This window comes from Calliphora vicina, chromosome 5 (assembly GCF_958450345.1).
Source record: "Calliphora vicina chromosome 5, idCalVici1.1, whole genome shotgun sequence".
Taxonomy (NCBI): Eukaryota; Metazoa; Arthropoda; class Insecta; order Diptera; family Calliphoridae; genus Calliphora; species Calliphora vicina.
In genome coordinates this window covers 36,069,517-36,085,484 of record NC_088784.1, presented here as the reverse complement: position 1 = coordinate 36,085,484, position 15,968 = coordinate 36,069,517, and the positions used below count along the sequence as shown (strand labels likewise).

General features: G+C 27.7%; 1 protein-coding gene across 2 annotated transcripts in view; it reads left to right on the top strand.

Moving 5' to 3' along the window:
* Positions 1 to 15,968, top strand: part of RhoGEF2 (Rho guanine nucleotide exchange factor 2) — a 362,382-nt gene that overhangs the window by 288,856 nt on the left and 57,558 nt on the right. For both annotated transcript variants that reach the window (XM_065510657.1, XM_065510656.1), the window contains 5 exons: positions 3,232 to 3,632; positions 3,696 to 4,287; positions 4,347 to 4,404; positions 6,875 to 6,994; positions 7,062 to 7,261. In XM_065510657.1, coding sequence (XP_065366729.1) covers positions 3,232 to 3,632; positions 3,696 to 4,287; positions 4,347 to 4,404; positions 6,875 to 6,994; positions 7,062 to 7,261 — 1,371 coding nt within the window. The remainder of the gene's footprint in view (positions 1 to 3,231; positions 3,633 to 3,695; positions 4,288 to 4,346; positions 4,405 to 6,874; positions 6,995 to 7,061; positions 7,262 to 15,968) is intronic.

Sequence of the window (15,968 nt, the reverse complement as noted above, 5' to 3'; positions counted from 1 at the left end):
ATGGGAACAGAAATTTCACATGTTTTTGCCGATAGGGGTAAATATTTTAAAATTAAATTTATTTGAGGTTTATCCAAAAATTTCCTTACAAAATAGGGTTCAATTTCAGAATAAAATAAAGTAATTTTTCGCAATTTTCGGAGAATAATTTTTTTACTTTTCAATATTCAGGAATCTGAAATAATTTTGAATTATCTGAAACCAAAAATGAATGTTTATTTGAATCTTTAAAAGCTTTATCTATCACCTGTTTGGCTTAGGATTCTTTCTTGATGCTTTTGTGTTGTAAGTTCTATCTCAATCATTACATCCTTCTTGAATTTTCTAACACCAACTTGAAATATATTGCCAGGTCACATGTACTTCCTTTAAGAGTTTTACTCGTATATAAGACATTTAGGAAGTTTATTTATATCGTGGATTAACTAGAATGTTCTAATTTTCAATTGAAATACAAGCTTCTTCTGTATTTTCAGATGAATCAAGAGTATGTATTTGAAAGGTTTTTTATTGAAATTTTATAGAAACTTTTTGAGGTTATGTTACATTTTTATTCATAACTTGTTTAATATGACTCGGATCGAGTTAATGTTTAATACTCAGCAGCTTAAAACTTTCAAGAATATACATATAAAATTCAAAATATTTTAAAAATCTTTTAGTACAATCCAAAGCAACTCAAAATGAAATGTTAGAAAAAAGTTAAATAAATCATATGTTTTCTTCAAAATATCTGTTATTTGAACCAAATAATAATTTTAAAAATGCTGTATTCAGTTGTTTAGTAGTATTTTAACTTTTTACTAGTTTCAATTAATATGTATTGACCAAGGGATCTAAATTTCATTGAATTTTATTTACATTTTTGAGGTTATGTTATTTTAGCTTCAATCGTGTTTCTTTATATAGAGATATTTCAGCATAGAGGTATTTTAGCTTCAATCGCGGGTCTTTATATAGTAATATTTTAGTTTCAATCGTGGGTCTTTATATAAAAATATTTTAGCTTCAATCGTGGGTCTTTATATAGAAATATTTTAGCTTCAATCGTGGGTCTTTATATAGAGGTATTTTTGCTTTAATCGTGGGCCTTAATATAGAGGTATTTTTGAACCATGAAACTCGGCTTAGAATTTTGTGATTGATTCCTTCATTTAACTAAAAAAATTATGTTTCCAAAAGAATTTAAAGTCGATTTTGACAGTATTATTTTTCTTTAAAATTAAACACTTCTCTCATATTGCTTTAAACTTTTTACAAATATGTAAATAACCCACATAAAAATATTGTACTTGACTTCAATATCATATGACATTTGTGACTGCAACTGCTGGCTGACTCAATTATATACCATCGTCTTTTAATTTCTTACTGTGTGAAGGACATGGACTGCACTTGCACACATTTTGCATACGATTCAATTTTCCACACAACGGCTAAATTAATTGTACATGTTGAGTTTTATTTTTGCAATATTTCATCCTTAAATATTTTATATATTTTTTTTATTTTGTTTGTTTATTTGCATTCATATTTGCTTTTAGTGAGTGATATGTAGTCAATATATCATTGTCATCAATTTATGATTGTCAGTTGTATATGAGTTTTATAAAGCCTGTAGGAAATCTATAGGAAAATGCAAAGCGGTTGCATATTATAAGTATTTTTCGTATTTTATATGCATATCTAGCCATTGCAGTTCTGGATTAAAGCACTCTTTTAAATGCCTTTTTAATTGCCTTCCATTTGAGATAAATATTGTCTATAAACAGAACTTATCATCAGAGATATATCAAAAATCAAGGTAGTCTTGGTTTTTTCATTATATCTCTGCCATTTATGGACCGATTTTTCTGATTTTCAATACCAAAGTTATCGAACGTATATCTCACATATTGATACTATATTTGGGTCTTTGAGATATCTGGGGCCCTCGGAAAGTTGATTTCAACAGACATACGGACATCGTTATATAAACCTTTCTGACATCGTTATATAAACTGTATAAGGAATCAGAATAAAGGGTGTCAAATAAATATCGTAGAAATTATAAATCAAATGTTGTTAGTGTTCCTATTGGTAATTTTCTTTCATTAGCACTAACTTTATTTGTAAATATTCTTTAGCTTTGTTTTGTTCCTTTGCAGTCATAACACATTCATTCCAACGCCTTAATATAGGCCATGGAATATTTGCAGTTATTTATTTGTTCACTCATGCAAGTATTACATCATTTCCTAGCAAATGTAAAAACAAAAGCTAATTTCTTTAACAAAAACTTAATCTATTACAATCTTATGAATATTATATACATTTGTTTTAAAATCTTTGTGAAACAGTGTAATAATTCAATGACTTACGCTGAACTTTGCTTCAATAACTTGATGGCTTGATGCGCTTATACATTTGACATTGTGCCAGACATTGAAACTGTTCTCTATTCAAACAATTTTCCAACAGCAGTTTATTTAAATTTTAATCTAGGGAAAAGTTATGTGAATGGAAAATTATTCTTAAATTTTAAAAAAACTTTTGAATCAAATAAAAACTCATAAACTAACAAGTACTATTACAGCTTGGCACTCCAGTTAACATTATTTTACTGTCAACCCTGGCTGTAGAACAAACCTTTTGGAAACTGTAATAAAAATAAGTTTGCAACTCAGTTTATTTGTGTCTTTTTATACGAATTCATCATCAACAGGTGTTGAAATATAAAACCAGCAACAATACATAAAAAAATAAAAACAAAAAATTTTGCAAATTTTATAATTACAAAGAAAAACCATGGAAAAGAAAGTATTTAAGTAATTAAAACAGTTTTTTGTTGAAATTCAATCTCTGCTTTTTTTAGTTTTTTTCCATACAATTTCGTTTTTAATAATGCTTCCACGGTTTCGCATACAAACATTTGAATCTGTTAATTTTCCTGTTTAAAAGAGAATCGAAAACAATATTGAAATTTTTGTAAAATAAATAGTTTCTAAAGAAATTACAACAAATACAAAAATGAAGAGTAAAATACGTTATACGCGCAGTAAAAGTTTTAAAGAAATTTTGGGTTATAATCATGATAAGTAAGTATGAAACAAAAAGTAAAGCATAACTTAAGGGATTGTATATTAGAAATTGCAATGTTTTCCCTAAATTGTAAACATTTCTTTAAATTAATTTTAAACTAAATTTATTTATGTAGTAATTTATTTATTTCTTTCATTTATATATTTATAGCGATGATCAACCAGATTTGGGTCTCTCAAATTCCAACTTCACAGCAAGTTCAAATTCTAGTCTTTCGTCGGGTGGTGGCTCCGAGAGTCCATCCACCTCGATGGAACAAATGGGAGGAGCGGGTGTTGCAACACCAACGGCCACCACCTCAGCAATGCATCACCACCATCATCATCAGCACCAGCACAGTCATCAGGACTCGTTTCATGGCAGTATTGGTGGCTCATCGAACGCCAGTTTCCTGGGTGGTTCAGGGGCTGCTGGTCAAATGGCACGTCATTGGAACTTCGAGAGCGATGAAGATGATGATCTCAATGAGGCCGACTGGAGTTCAAATGTAGCTGGCGAGATATTGGCGGCTCTAACAGATGCCGAAAAGAAACGTCAAGAGATTATAAATGGTAAGTTTAGTTAATCCAATATAAAAAAAAAACATACTAATAATATTCATTTTTTCTTGGCAGAAATTTATCAAACCGAACGTAGTCATGTCCGCACTTTAAAACTCTTAAAACATTTATTCTTATTACCCCTCCAAGAGAGTACTTTACTTACTCCAGACCATTTAATGTTACTCTTTCCACCCTCATTATCGTCATTGTGTGATCTACACGGTGCATTCGAGCAGAAACTCAAACAGCGTCGCCTCGAGCACAACTATATTGTAAATAGTGTGGGCGATCTGTTCGCCGAAATGTTTGACGGCCAATCCGGCGAAGAGTTGCGTGAATTTGCCGCCCAGTTTTGTGCTCGTCAACAAATCGCTTTAGAAGCTCTCAAAGAGAAACGTCGCAAAGATGAACAATTACAAAAGCTGCTTTCAAAAGCTGAATCACATAAGGCCTGTCGTCGTTTGCAATTAAAGGATTTATTACCCACGGTATTGCAACGTCTTACCAAATATCCCCTGTTGTTTGAAAATCTATATAAAGTAACGGTGCGTGTGGTGCCCGAGGATACAGCCGAGGCGGAGGCTATACAAAAGGCTTTGGAGTCTTCGAAAAAGATATTAGTCGATGTTAATCAGGCGGTAAAGACAGCTGAAGATGCGCATAAGTATGAAATTTATATGACTTGAAAGTGTTTGGTTTGTTATTAATACGATTTTTTTTCAGATTGCAAAATATTCAGCGTAAATTAGACAAATCAACATTTGATAAGGACGAATTCAAGGTGAGTTTTATTTTTTTATTGTATTTAATTTTAAAAAGAAAATATATATTTTTGAGATCTAAGAACTGAAACCACGATTATTTAGTAAATCATTATATGAAAATTTATAAAATGTTTAGGTTTCCTTTTATCTGCTACCAGAAATTTCTAATAAAATGTATCCAAATTTGGTTCCCCATATTCTTTATAAATTTTTTCAATTCTGGAATAATTTGTGAAAAATAATTTTAAGTTAGACATCTTCAGCTCATTCCCACGACCGCCGGTGGGTGAATATTTTCGAAAAGTTCTTCCCTGAAATATATTAAAATATTCACCCCTATCGCGATTCAATATTTCACATGAAATTTCCCATTTTTCGTTCATCAACTTTGTTCACGTGAAAAAATTCCCCAACATGGGAAATTTTTAGATGAAAATTTGTAAACAATAAACAGCTGTTACAAACAAAATCAACTATTGTGAATGAAAAGTTTATGGGAATATCACGATAGCAATGGATATTTCGTGGGAACATAAATATCACATGTTTTTCACGACAGGGGTGATTAATTATTTGTATTGATGTAATTAAATGGTAATGGGAGGTGGAGAAATTGTCTCACCTTCGTGGGTCTAAGGGATAATTGCTAATTGTGCCAGAGATTGCCTGGGTAATTGACACTTATTATCCTAAATCGAAGGGTAGTGTTCTTGAAGGACTTTCGTGTCCATCATTTGGTGCAATATTGGTCCTTAAATTGTATCTTTTGATGTTTCTTAAGCCTTTTGAAATGCCTTAAATAGCTCATCGTAATGATTCATTAAAATGAAAATGTATTTGAAACTTATTGGAGGGTATATCCATAAATGTCTGGGTTATTCGACAAAAAGAAACGGCCTTTACTATGCAGTGCTTCGACACTAACAGCCACACAGAAGAGTGCTCTTTAATTTTGGTCTCATATGCATAGATTCTTGATTCACTCTCTTAAAGCACCGCTGTTAAGTTTTCAACATTTTGTTAGAATAATTAACACAATTCCCGTGTCTTAATTTCAGCACCTATGTAAATTTTCATTTAATCACCCCTATCGCGAATCAATATTTCACATGAAATATGCTCCCTTTTCCCATTTTTCGTTCATAAACTTTGTTCGCGTGAAAAAATTCCCCATGTTGTGAAATTTTTAGATGGAATTTTGTAAACAATAAACAGCTGTTACGAACAAAATCAACTATTGTGAATGAAAAGTTTAGGGGAATATCACGATAGCAATTTTCCCTTCAAGGGAAATGGATATTTCATGGGAACATAAATTTCACATGTTTTTCACGATAGGGGTGAATATTAAAGGTATACGAGTGGGTCGAATACCCAACCATTCATTAGTTTTACACAATTCTTCCTGTAGCGAAGCACGACAAATATACAATTCAGAAAATCAGCTAATAATGGTTTTTGTTGTTGTAACAGTTCCACTATTGTCGAAAGTTCTTTCCCGGGAAAATCATACGGTTGATACAGCTTATGCTGGATTGACAAACTTTGTTCGAGTGAAACTCGTGTCGGAGCGTAGATCCAATTGACGTGGGAAAGTGGTGAAAATCATGGTGGTTTTGGATGATGTTTAAAACATAAGAATTGTTTTCTTTATGTGTGAATGACATTTTTAGATATTTTAGTTCATTGAGATGTCACGATAGTTTGCTCAAGCTGAGTCCCACAGTTCATTCACAATAGGAAATCCCATGTATCCATCCAAGTAGGGATGGAAAATTCAGTAATATTGCAATTTTTAAAACGTTTGATATCTGAAAATAAGCCTGGTGCGACATATTGAGTACATTTTTTAAACTTTTAAACAAATACATATGTACTGTCAAAACCGATAGTTAGATGGATTTAATTTCTAAAATAAATTCTTCAACTTTACAAAGTTATATTGTTCCTATTATCCTATTTTTTTACCGATTACAAATCTTTGAATTAGTTTTTTTTTTAAATTTCAAAAATTACTGAAAACAAACAAGTTTAATCTACACCGTTGTTGTCACATCCCAAAAATATTATTTTAAGCAGACACCATATACAACTCTTCCACAAATCTAACTATTCTAAATTGCCACTTATTCCTTAGCTATGGCTTAATTTACTCATTATTCTAGCAAATTTCATAGTCATTAACGACAATATTAAATAAAAACCTCTTGTGGATAGTTTTTTCACTTATTGTTGTGATTCTCTGAAACAATTTCTCATATAAAAGTTGCCTTCTGTAATGTACTTCAGAAGTAGAACTTTCAATGGTTTTTGGTCTCTGGCATTAAACAGTGATTTCAAAACTCCTACAATTTTAAAATCTGTTGGAAGAATCTTGAAATTTTTAAAAAAATTATTAGATCCTTAAAAATTTTAAACTATTTTACTTTTGAAAAAAAAAATCTAATATAAAATTCAATTATTTAATTAACATTTATTTTTTTGCAGAATTTGGATTTAACACAATACCGTTTGATACATGACGGCAGTTTGACCATGAAGAAAAATCCAAGTATACAATTGCATGGTTTATTATTCGAAACAATGATTGTATTGCTGACCAAACAGGTAAACATTCATAATTGATTTTAACAATTAAATTAAAGATAATAATAATGATATCATTTTAATTTAGGACGATAAATATTCATTGAAATATTTACATGCAGCCCGTAATACCGAAGTTAATAATAAACCCGTTAGTCCCATTATGAGCATCGATTCGGAAACGTTGGTGCGCCAAGAAGCAGCCGATAAGAATTCATTTTTCTTAATTAAAACAAAAACATCACAAATGTTGGAATTGCGAGCACCAAGTAGTTCGGAATGTAAAACGTAAGTTGGATTTTGATTACTTTTATTAGTTAATACTTTAATTCAAAATATCTCTCTCAAGTGCTGATATAATTGGCTTTATTCAGTAAAACATGGAATCATGTTTTCAAAATGAAAAACAACTTAATTATTCTTGAAATAAGTAGCCAGCAAATTAGGATTAATAAAGACAATTACAAACATATTTTATCAGAATATAAAAAAAAATACAAAATATTAGAATACAGTGAAAAATATATATATTGGAAATTATAGTGCAGCAAAAACTGTTAGCCTTAATAATTCCAGTGCGTAAGGAACGTACATTCGTAGACACTAGGGCTTTCTAAAGTCCTAAGGTTAATTTTTGAAATTCGCCTTAATTAATTCAACATGAAATAAACAACAGTGTACAAAATAATGTTTCAAAAATGGTTATATGTACCAACTTTAAGAGCTCATTAAAATTCAATTCGATCCGATTTTGCAAAATCCTTTGGCGGTTTTGTTTTTAAACAGGGTTACTTCAGTTCACGTAGAATTCATTGAATTCAGCGCTTCAAATTAATTCAATTTAAGCTAAATTCACTATAATTTTAATTCAAAATTAAAACATGTCTCCAATTCATTGCATAAAACCATTCCCAACAATTTAAATGTTTTTATTTGACTGTAATTTATTATTATTTGTTAATTTAAATCTAATTCAAATTGAATAAAAAAAATGTTTCCTCATTCGATTTTTTTGTTTAGATTTTAATAATTTACAATTTGAATTGAAAAAATGGTCTAAAAATCTTATTTAAAATAGATTTGAATTAAAGAAACATTTAATCATTCAATACATTTCATAAAACTATTTTGTAAAGGATTTGAATTAAAGGAAACTTGTATGATTAATTCAATAAATAACGAATTCTCAAATATATGAATTTAATACTTTTGAAGTATTAAGCCTATGAATTAATTCGTAATGAATTCTTTAATGGAATGGTTAATATATACAATTTAATTTGATTTTTGAAATTGATTTGAACCTTTTAATGAGGCTAATGAAGATGACTCATAGTGTTAAACGAATTAAATGAATTTTTAAAATAGATCCTAATATTTTACAAATATCTATACCATTTCCAATTGTATTTCAGAAGTTTCTAATTGTATTTCTGAAAATTCCAATTCGATTTCAGAAATTTCTAATTATATTTCAGAAACTTTCAATTATATTTGAGAATTTTCTAATTCAGTTTCAGAATATTCCATTTATATTTCAGAAATTTCTAACTGTATTGCAGAAATTTCCAATTGTTTTTCAGAAATTTTCATTTGTATTTCAGAATTTTTAATTTTTACTTAAAAAGTTTCTTATTGTATTTCAGAATTTTCCAATTGTTTTTCAGAAATTTCTTTTTGTATTTCAGAAATTTCAATTTTTATTGCTATTAGAATTATCTGAAATACAAATGGAAATTTCTGAAATACAATTGGAAAATTCTGAAATACAATTACAAAATTTCTAAAATAAAATTAGAATATTCTGAAATATAATTGGAAATTTCTGAAATTGAATTAAAAATTTCTGAAATATAATTGGAAATTTCTGAAATTCAATTGGAATTTTCTGAAATATAATAAGAAATTTCTAAAATACAATTAGAAACTTCTGAAATACAATTGGAAATGGTGTAGTTAAATTGATATTAAATTATATTAATTTTAGAATTTTTATAAGGTTTAATATGGCAATAGAAAAAAGAAAAGAAAGTGACAAAATGGGTGTTGTTTGGAAAGAGGGCAAATATACATATATCATACCCGTTACTTATTGAAATTTGTATTTTTTCTCTCGCTCTGCAAATCACAATCATTGAAAAGTAGAACATCAAATATTACTTTTTAGACAACTGTCATTTGTTGCATATCTGTAATAATCTGTGGCTCTCATATTCATAAAGAGTTTTTAAATTGATCAAATCTTTATAAAACAAATTTTGTATGAAAATTTTGTTTAAACCTTTTATAAATTTAAAAATTGTTTATGAATACTGGGGTACATAAATATGTATGTAAATCTATCTCATTAACAATATTGCATTTCTAAAAATAATTGATTTTAACTGTCAAACCCACACAACACACACTTTCTTAAAAACTGCGAATGAAATTAATGTTTTGTTTAAATTAAACAAATTAATAAATTCTTTATTAACGAGTAAATATTTCAATAAAATCATTAACATTAATTCGTAGACTTGTAAAATAATTCTACATTTTAGTTCATAAGTCTTTAGTTATTTTTTTTTGTTTGGACGGAATAATGCGGAAATTTTCAGCTTATTTTGCTGTACAATGGTTGACAGTTTTGAATTTTTTTGTTATTTCATTTTCAATTTATATTTGTATAAATTTTTCTTTTAAAACATATTGAAAATTGTTGTTACTTATTGCTGTTTGTGTTAATTATGACACATTTAATTACTTGTTAATTTATTTATTGGCCACTTAACGCGTGTGCTGTTTGTTTGTTATACTGGCTGTGATTTTCAATTGGTTTATGGCCAAAAGCAAAAAATTATATTCACAGCTAAAGCTAGAAGAGTGCATGCTTATGCACGTTTAGAGGGAGGCCGAAATATAGCGTTAATTATTGTTTAACTGAACAACAGCTGTGTTTTATTGTTAATGGTATTTACTTGTTATTTAAATTATTTGAAATTTTTGTAATTTATTTAATATGAATTAAAAAGAAAGAGTGATAAAAATTTATGATTTTGAAACATATTTTTAATAGTTAATATATAATTGGATAAATTTTCAAGGAAGAAGATATTCAGACGGCTATTTATAGCATACAGAATTTATTATCAATTAAGAAGGCTACTTACTTTAGCCTAGAAAATAATAGATTAAGATTTATGTATATGTAGAACATATTCTAAGTTTCTTTAAAAAGCCTATTGTTTAATAAATATGACTTTTATTTAGAGACCATTAATAATTCGTTTACAAATCCAAGTTTTGGAAATTACCACTTATTTTCTGATTTTGAAAAAATATTGAAATCACTAGAAATAACTGTTTCCAAGTGTTTGTTTTTTAAATTTAATTACAAATATGCTGTAGAAAATTTTCTTCAATGCGATTAAAAGCCAAATAAAATTTAATGAATATAACAATATTTTCATTTAATTTGAACTAGATTGTAATTAACAAAGATGTAACCATTCCAAGGTTGAATAAATTTCATTATGAATAACTTCAACAATGAATGAATTCTATTCATTTAAAAGTCTCTGAATCCTAGGTTCGAAAGAATTAATTCTTAATTCAATTTTCAAAAACAAATTTTATCTCTTAATTGTTTAATTAAATAATTCATTAGGAATTAATTTATAGCATTAATTCCTTAGAACTTTAAACGTATTGAATTTATTCATTTGAGAATTCATTATTTTTAGAATTAATTCCTTATAGAATCATTCAAGTTTTCTTTAATTAAAATCCATTACCAAATAGCTTATTAAAGTTTATTGTATCTTGCTTTAATTCAAATTAGTTTTTTAAAATTTTGTTTAAATTCATTTTGTAAATGATAAAAAATAATTTATTCAATTTAGATTTGAATTAAGAAAAATTTAACCATTCAAAGGTTGAAGGAATTTTATTATGAATTAATTCATCAGTTTAGGTTAGGTTATAAAGGCAACGTACACCAGAGTGACTTCAGAGTAGTATGTCTCGCCATCTCGTTGTCGAGCAGACACCAGAGGGAGATTAAATTGCAGGTTTCTATTCAGTAAAGCATTTATTTAGTTGTTAATGAATTAAGATTCTAGTGAATTATGCTTAAATTTAATAAATTAATTCGAAGCTCTGCTCCAATTATATCTGAAAAATTTGTTTTGTTTGAAAATATATATTTTTAATTCTGAATTATGAATTAATTCCTTCGAAGCTCTGGTTTTGTATACTGATCATTCATTATTATTATTTTGTATTTAACTCCATTGACAGTTAAAATAAATAAATGACCTAACAGTTTCATTTCAATTTCAATTATCTTTGTTAATTTTTGTTTTATTTACATCAAACAAAAATTATCTTTGTCAGCATCTCATAATTTCTATTGTGTACAAGTTTAAATATTACAAAAAAAAAATACATTAATCTTTTTTTTTCGAACATCTCCGGTTTTGTTCAAAATAAAACTGACAATTTCTTTACCTTGAAAAATTACACTTTTAAAGTTCAATGCTAAAATATGTACATTTATTAAATATTTATTTTGTATACACATTTAAAATACATTGTAAAAATATGTATGCATTGCTGTTATTGTTTTTTTTTTTTGTTCAATATTTAAAAAGATTTTTAAAATATTTCAGTTTTTTGCAACGCACAAATGTTGTCAATAAATTGCACATTAACATGGGGGTAACAGTAGGGAACAAATTTAATAAATATATGATTTAGTTATTATACAATATACAATAGAATTTTGCAAAAAACAATGTATTTTGACTTTCAACTCCTCTTGGAATATTTCCTTTTAATGTAAAATCTAAATATTTTGAAGTTGGAGTTAATCTATTTGGCAAATAAAGCATTCAATTACAATTTCCCATTGGAAAACTATTTATAACAATGTTTCAATAGAATTGCTTTCCACTGTTACATTTTTACGCATTTATTTTCACAAATTGTAAAGAAAAATCTCAGAAAAAAAAATCGACATAGATGATTAACATGTCAGCTTCTGTTACACTTGACAATGAAATACAAATATAAAAAATAGTGTCAACCTTTTTACGTACAAAAAAAATCTGACAGTTTATAATTTTGTACGTATTGTTTTGTAATGTCTAAAAAAGCTTAAACTTGTTTGGGTTTCCTCCCCTCAACTTTCTTGAATATATTTACAAACAGCATCGTATTGAAAATATTACACACTTACTAAAACAACAATACTTGTAATAAAAACTAATATTTTCAATAATAATTTGTAAAGAAACAAAAAGGAAATTGAAAAAAGTTTATGTTTTTTTTTTGTCGTTATTGTATTACTTATTATTTAATAATAAAGATCAGAATAATGAGGAGAAAAAAACACTATAAATTATGATTTATGAAGGAAACCCAAACAACCCAGTTGGAGATTTCATAGTTGGTACTAAAAATAAACGATATTAGATCCAGAGATTTGAATAAAATTTTAAGACATGTCTGCTATTTATTATATAAATCCATTAAAAAAATCAATTATTTTGCTTTATTTGTAGGCTGTTATTTGAATAGGATTTATTCATTGTTGAACTAGTTCATAATGGAATTAATTCATAACAGAATTCATTCTACCTTTGAAGGATTAAATTTTTAAAAATTCAAAATGAAAAAAAAATATTTTCCCACATTCTATTGGTTTTTAGTCATTTAAAAATTGAATTGAAAAAAATTGTCTTTATTGTAAAAGATTTGAAATGAAGAATAATGTAATCAATCAATTAATCCAATTTGTAATTGACTAAGGAAAACTTGGATGATTCAATAAGGAATTAATACTATAAAGAATGGATTCGTGTTACGAATGGAAACGAATTAATTCTTACTGAATGCTTTAATGGAATGCTAAAGAGATAATTAATTCTTTTGAGCCTTTGATTAGATCGAAGTAATCAGGAGAATATCAACAGTTTGACAGTTTCTCAGGGGTTTCAGCACTATTAGCCACCTTTTCCCCCCAGAAACCAGTTTGAAAGGTTGAAAGCCTGCTCACTTAAGCCGCCGTTAAATTTTAAAAGCTGTTGCCGTAGAAAATGTTTTAACTAAAGTAGGCTTTAAAATATTCACCGCTTTTGGTATAAGTTCCTTATTAATTTCATTAAAATTGTAAAATTTTTTTCTACGTTTTATAATTAGAGTAATTCTTCCTTTAGCCGGGAGAGAGCTGATTTTAAGCTGCCTCTTTTAGAGTCAACCGCCGTATAATTTGGTCATTGATTTCTTCTACTGACAGGCCAAAGGTGACCTTTTAGAAGAAATCTTACCATATGTATGGAAATATCATGAAATTGAAAATTCCAACTGGGTATGGTTGGCTATGAAAGTGTGTTTGTTTGTGAGTGTCACGTATTTGAAAAATTGTTATTATAAAACAACAAAAACATTCGAAACTGAAAACGTGCACAATTTAAACGTATTTTTGGGTACAATTTTTGGGGATTTATTCAATAATAACAACAATAAGTTATTGAATTGTAATAATAATTCGAAAAAAGGAAAAAAACTGGAGCTTTAAAACAAACTAATTTTTAAACAGCATACAACTAATATGCTTACGGCGGGCTTTACAAAATTTATAAATAAAATACCAATCTAAGAACTTTTTAGAACGGTTGTCAAGCATGTAATAATGTTTTTCAGTCTATAGTTATCATTAATTGAATATTTTTTTAAAATGTTTATTTGTAGCTAAGGCTTGAAAGAATTAGTTCTTAATTCAGTTTTTTAAATTCAAATTCCATTAAATAATACATTAAGAATTAATTCATAGGCTTAATTCCTTAATTACTTCAAACATATTCCTTTGAGAATACATTATTTTTATACCCTTCACCTTCGTGAGAAGGGTATATATAAGTTTGTCATTCCGTTTGTAATTTCTACATTTTTCATTTCCGACCCTATAAAGTATATATATTCTGGATCCTTATAGATAGCGGAGTCGATTAAGCCATGTCCGTCTGTCTGTCTGTCTGTCTGTCTGTCTGTCTGTCTGTCTGTCTGTCTGTCTGTCTGTCTGTCTGTCTGTCTGTCTGTCTGTCTGTCTGTCTGTCTGTTGAAATCAGTTTTCTGAAGACCCCAGATATCTTCGGGATCCAAATCTTCAATAATTCTGTCAGACATGCTTTCGAGAATTTTGCTATTTAAAATCAGCAAAATCGGTCCACAAATGGCTGAGATATGAGGAAAAAACCAAGACAACCTCGATTTTTAACCTATTTTTTTACCTATATCTGGATTACTAAGACATTAATATAGACAATATGGATATCTAATGATAGATATTTCAAAGACATTTTCAACGACGTATATAAGACCATAGTAAGTTGGACCTACAATGGGTCAAAATCGGGAAAAAAATTTTGAACCCGAATTTTTTTTTTTCAAAAAAAAATTGAAAAAACAAAAAAATTTTTTTTAAAATTTAAAAAAAAAATTTTTTTAAAATTTAAAAAAAAAAAATTTTTAAAATTTAAAAAAAAAAAATTTTTAAAATTTAAAAAAAAATTTTAAATAACAATCGAAAAATTTTTTTTTCCAAAAAATTCAAAAAACAACTGGAAAAAAAAAATAAATTTTGTTTACATAAAAATATTTAAAATTTTGAAGTAAAATTTGGTGAAGGGTATATAAGATTCGGCACAGCCGAACATAGCACTCTTACTTGTTAAAATTAAATTCGCTGAAACATAAACATAGATATTATGGAAGTTTAAAGGAGAAACATGTTTTGAATATAGTTAATGTAATAAAAAAAAACTTATTTTATTGAAAAATATCTAAGTTGCCTTAAAAATTGTTACCTCAAAAAAGCTTTTCAATTCAAGATGAAAAAATAAGAATAATGTTTGAGGGCACCCAAAACTGAGCAAAGGAGAGAGCCAAATGGTGCCAACAGATAATTAGTATGTATTTTAATGGAGGTGTGTTTCCTGAGAATATTTCCATCTAGGTTTTTGTGACAGTTCATTAACAGATTCGTAATGAATGTCCTGCAATAAGTCCTAAGCATATCCAATTTCACATTCGTGTTCACCCCATACAAATCCATTTAATGTGACTATAATTAAAATTAAAAAAGTTGGCGGCCATATTTGATCCACCATTTTTTAAGAATATATTTTAGATATTTCATTAGAAAGTCCAAAGCATTTTACTTTCCACAAATTAGTCCTATATTCTATCAGTGAATGGAATGTCTTTTCATATTCACCCCTAACGCGAATTAATTTTCACATGAAATATTTTCCCTTTTTTCGTTCATCAACTTTGTTCACTTGAAAAAATTCCCCTTGTTGTGAAATTTTTAGATGAAATTTTGTAAACAATAAACAGCTGTTACGAACAAAATCAACTATTGTGAATGAAAAGTTCATGCAAATATCACGATAGCAATTTTTCCCTTCGAGGGAAATGGATATTTCATGGGACTATAAATTTCACATATTAGGGATCCACTTATTTGCAGAAGGCAACCAAAAAATTAAAAATATGGCATAACAAAAATAAAAATAGGATATAAAAAGTTGAATTTGGGTGATCGTTTAATTCCTTTTGCTACATTTCTCAATAATAACGATAATAAAACTTGCCAAGGTAGTCACCCCTATCGCGAATAAATATTTCACATGAAATATGTTTCCTTTTCCCATTTTTCGTTCATAGAATTTTGTAAACAATAAACAGCTGTTACGAACAAAATCAGCTATTGTGAATGAAAAGTTCAGGCGAATATCGCGATAGCAATTTTTCCTTCGAGGGAAATGGATATTCCATGGGAACATAAATTTCACATGTTTTTCATGATAAGTGAAAAACATGTTAAATAAATAAAAAATATTTTATAATTGTAACAGTTTTTTGAAGTGATTTATTTTTTATAACTGAAAATAAGTGGTAAATTCTAACATTTGGATTTGTAGAAAAGCTATTTTAGAAATTTGTTTTC